Consider the following 4,748-nt stretch of genomic DNA (forward strand, 5'->3'; position numbering starts at 1 on the left):
GGGCGATGCTCTTACAACAACAAGCAATATATACTAGTAATCATCTCTGCTTATGGTTATTGTGCTCTGTTTTAATGGTTAGTATACTCTGTTTTTAATATAATGTGGTGAACACGTAGGACAATGATTCGAATGTCAAATCTATACACGAAAACACCACAGACAAGTGGTTGTGGGGACTAATAGAATGAATATTATCCTGTTACCGTATTTAGAATAAGGAGAATAATCTCCGGTTTTATTATTGTAATTCTCAAAAGATATCATGTTTGGAATATAAATCTGAATCTGGGAGAACATTACTCTCCAAGGAAATTATCATCAATTCCAAGATGGTATTAGCCCCCTACGATCCTATTTTCTCTAAACCATTTAAATCAATGGCGACAGAACAATTGAAGCTCACAGACATTGCTGAGGAATATAGTTCTATGCATCTACAACAATCCTATGATGCTTTCTACATGGATACCGGTGCTACATCGCACCTTACTGCTGATCCAGGTAATCTACACAACGTTTTAAATTCTAGCAATGTACGATCTATCTTAGCTGGGAATTGCGATAGTATTCCAGTTACTGCTAGTGGTACCAAGTTCATAACCCTTCCCTCTCGCACTCGTCAACTCAAAAATACTCTTGTTGTTCCCGATATCATTAAAAACTTAATTTCAGTTCTTAAGTTCACCACTGATAATCGTGTTTCTGTTGAGTTTGATCCTTCTGGTTTTTCTGTAAAGGATCTAAGTTCGAGGAATATTATCCTTCGATGTGATAGTTCTGGGGAGCTCTACCCTATCACCAACTCTGTCGTGTCACCTACAAAATCGTCCCAGTCTTTTCTTATTTCCCTTGCTGCTTTTTCACCAGATATTTGGCATAGCCGTCTTGGCCACCCTGGCAAGGCCATTTTAGATGTCTTACGCAAAAATAATTATCTTCATTGTAATAAGAATAATTCTTCTCAACTTTGTCATTCATGTCAAGTTAGTAAACATGTCCGATTACCTTTTTATGAATCAAATTCCAATATTTTTGCTCCATTTGATATCATTCACAGTGATTTATGGACCTCTCCTCTACATGTTGATACTGGTTTTCGTTATTATCTTATCTTGATGGATGATTTCACCAACTATCTTTGGGTTTATCCTTTAAAATTTAAATCCCAAGTCTATGACAAGTTTTTGGAATTTCGTTTTCTTGTTCAAACCCAATTTGAGTGTCAAATAAAAAGTTTTCAATGCGACATGGGACGTGAATTTGAAAACTCTTCTTTTCACAATTTTGCTCGTACTAATGGTCTAGTTTTTCGCTTCTCTTGCCCCCAAAATTCCTCTCAAAATGGCAAGGCCGAACGCATGATTCGCCGTGTCAATGATATCACCCGCACTCTTATATCTCATGCTTCCGTTCCACCAAAATTTTGGGTTTATTCTCTACTTATGATTGTTTATCTTCATAATATTCTTCCCACAAAAATCCTAAACTTTTCTTCTCCCGTGTCGATTCTCTATAAACGCCAACCAACATACGACCATCTTCATACTTTTGGTTGCCTTTGCTATCCAAATCTATCTTCCACAACTCCTCATAAACTTGCCCCCCGCTCCGTTAAATGTGTCTTCCTTGATTTTCCTCCCAACCATCGTGGTTACGCTGCCTTGATCTTGCAACAAACTAGATCATTATTTTCCGTCATGTCACTTTTGACGAACGAGTTTTTCCCTTTAAAGACCCTCCACCTCGCTTGTCAGATGGTGTTTCCTCTTTCTCACCAATCAAATCCTCATATCTTGGTAACACCTCTTACCCTTCTACTGCACCTACTGTCAACCCTCCTCCAACTACTCCACATTTATACACTCCACCTCACCGTCGCTCAAATACCCTGTCCACTACAGCTCCTTCCATCCCAGTTCCCACTACAGAACCTTCCATCCCACGTCCCTTCACCTTCCCCTCACCTATACAGAAAACTTCTTGTCCCACCAACTTACCCTCTGTGCGTCAGTCAACCACCTCCACGACTGTTCAACTCCCATCCACTTCTTTTCAATCCACTCCTCTACGTATATTTAATTTCCCTTCTCTACGACAGCCAACCCTTACTCCACCCAGTACAGAACTGACGCCAGTACCTAGTTCCCCTACATCTGGTCCTCCACCTACTACTACTTCCTCTTCAACCACTACTTCCCCTACACCTACTAGTACTTCCCATACACCTGCTCCCTCCATCACTACTACAAATCCTCCCAGACCTTCCCCTCCACCCATTACTGAATCTCCATGTTCCCCTCCTGCTCTTTCACGCCCTGTGACTAGAGCTTCCCATGGAATTTACAAACCAATCCACCGTCTCAATCTTGATGTCCAAACTTTACAACATATCTCCCCAATTGCTCGCTCTCACTTGTATGCTCTTAGGGATATAAATTGGAATGCCGTCATGAAAGATGAGTACAATGCTATGTTGAAAACTAATACGTGGGAACTTGTACCACGACTACGTGATGCTCATGTTATTCGTTCCATGTGGCTATTTCGTCACAAATATAATGCCGATGGTTCTTTGCAGCGACACAAGGCTCGTCTTGTTGCTAATGGTAAATCTCAGCAGGTTGGGGTTGATTGTTTTGAAATGTTTAGTCCGGTTGTCAAACCCGCTACTATTCGTACAGTTCTTACTATTGCCACCTCACGTTCTTGGTCAATTCATCATCTAGATGTTAAGAATGCGTTTCTCCATGGTGATCTAACCGAGACAGTTTATATGCATCAGCCTCCGGAATTTGTTGATCCTGATTACCCTGATTGCGTATCTCTACTACGTAGATCTCTTTATGGCCTCAAGCAGGCTCCTCGGGCGTGGTTTTAGAGGTTTGCCAAGTTTATTACTAATTGTGGTTTTCGTGGTAGTATGTGTGATTCATCTCTCTTTGTTTATCAATCCGGCTCAGATACAACATACTTACTGCTATATGTAGATGATATTGTTTTGACTGCCTCTAACAATACTCTCCTACACCGCTTCATTGATTTGATGAAACGAGAATTCGCCATGTCTGACCTTGGACCGCTACATCATTTTCTGGGTATTACCGTCACTCGATCATCTTCAGGGTTATATTTATCTCAGTCATTATATGCTCAAGACATCATTGCTCGTGCCTCCATGACAAAATGTAACCCAGTCGCTACTCCGGTCGAAACCAACTCCAAAATTAGCGCTACTTCAGGTCCTGCGATTAAGGATCCTACTCTATACAGAAGCCTAGCTGGAGCTTTACAGTATCTCACATTCACCAGGCCATACATCTCATACGCAGTTTAGCAGGTATGCTTATTCATGCATGACCCTCGAGCGCCTCACATGCAGGACCTTAAGAGGATCATTCACTATCTTCAGGGTACAATTCATCACGGTTTGTTTATCTCGGTCTCCACTACTTCTGGATTAACGACATACTCTGATGCTGATTGGGCGGGATGTCCTGATTCCCGTCGATCGACTTCGGGTTACTGTGTCTTTCTTGGTGACAACCTCGTCTCCTGGTCATCCAAACGTCAGGCAACGATTTCTCGATCCAGTGCTGAAGCTGAATACCGGGGGGTAGCAAATGCTGTCGCTGAAACTACATGGCTTCGCAACCTCCTTCTAGAGCTTCATCTTCCTCTACGACGTGCTACTATCGGATATTGTGATAATGTGAGTGCAATTTATATGTCTGGAGACCCTGTTCAACATCAGCGCACCAAGCATGTGGAAATTGATATACACTTTGTACGTGAACGCGTTCGTATTGGTGACATTCATGTTCTTCACGTTCCCTCTGAAAACCAGTATGCTGACATCTTCACCAAGGGACTTCCTCGACACCTATTTGTTCGTTTTCGGTCTAGTCTTAGCGTTTGCTCCTCTCCCGCTCAGACTAAGGGGGTGTAATAAAATGAATATTATCCTGTTATCGTATTTAGAATAAGGAGAATAATCTCCGGCTTTATTATTGTAATTCCCAAAAGATATTATGTTTGGAATATAAATCTGAATCCGGGAGAACATTACTCTCCAAGGAAATTATCATCAATTCCAAGAGGGACACCAACGAGCAGATTGGTCTGTGCATCACAGTGCGGCCGAGACACATGTAAGCGCACTCTGTTTCGTACTCCGAGTAACTTGAATAACACCTCACCTACTTGGATGTTGTAGTATCAATTTGTGATTGATGCTAACCACCAACTTTCAAATACGAAAATGCAGAAGAAAGTTAAACATGCTAAAGAGGGGAACAAGGAAAGAGGAGACAGTAGTAGCAACGATTATATGGTTTCACAAAAACTAGGTAGAGGTGTTTGGACATAACCGAAAAGATGGGGTTCGTGGATACTCATCCAATGTATCAAAGAAGCAGGCTGAGATGGCGGCGATAGCATGTACCGGAAAGATGGGGTTCGTGGATACTCAGGTTAGCATATTCCGGTTACCACTTGCAACCTGCATCTTTTTTTCATGTCGTATTGGAGCATTAAACTATCTAATCAACCAAAGATCTCATTCTTATGTACTGAATCTCTTCTTGCAGGAAGTAAATTGCCGTGTCTCCCCTTCGTAACACATTCCATCTTGCTCTTAGGACTATTCTTTCCTTCAGGTAAATGACATCCTTCTCCTGCAATATTTACTATTTGTTATTTGGAAAAACTGTTGGTGCTCGTCATTTGATCACTATTTTGTTTCTTTT

The 4,748-nt window shown here is 41.4% G+C and overlaps 1 protein-coding gene across 1 annotated transcript; it reads left to right on the forward strand.

Moving 5' to 3' along the window:
• Positions 1-2,923: 2,923 nt before the first annotated feature.
• LOC113343501 (uncharacterized mitochondrial protein AtMg00810-like) lies at positions 2,924-3,337 on the forward strand. Its single transcript, XM_026587660.1, has one exon. The coding sequence runs from the start codon at positions 2,924-2,926 to the stop codon at positions 3,335-3,337; it is 414 nt and encodes a 137-aa protein (XP_026443445.1).
• The last annotated feature ends 1,411 nt before the right edge of the window (positions 3,338-4,748 follow it).

This window comes from Papaver somniferum, unplaced genomic scaffold (assembly GCF_003573695.1).
Source record: "Papaver somniferum cultivar HN1 unplaced genomic scaffold, ASM357369v1 unplaced-scaffold_6, whole genome shotgun sequence".
In the NCBI taxonomy this organism is placed as follows: domain Eukaryota; kingdom Viridiplantae; phylum Streptophyta; class Magnoliopsida; order Ranunculales; family Papaveraceae; genus Papaver; species Papaver somniferum.

Excerpts from the sequence above, each read along its gene's own strand:
- LOC113343501 (XM_026587660.1), top strand. The coding sequence starts at position 2,924 with ATGTGTGATTCATCTCTCTTTGTTTATCAATCCGGCTCAGATACAACA.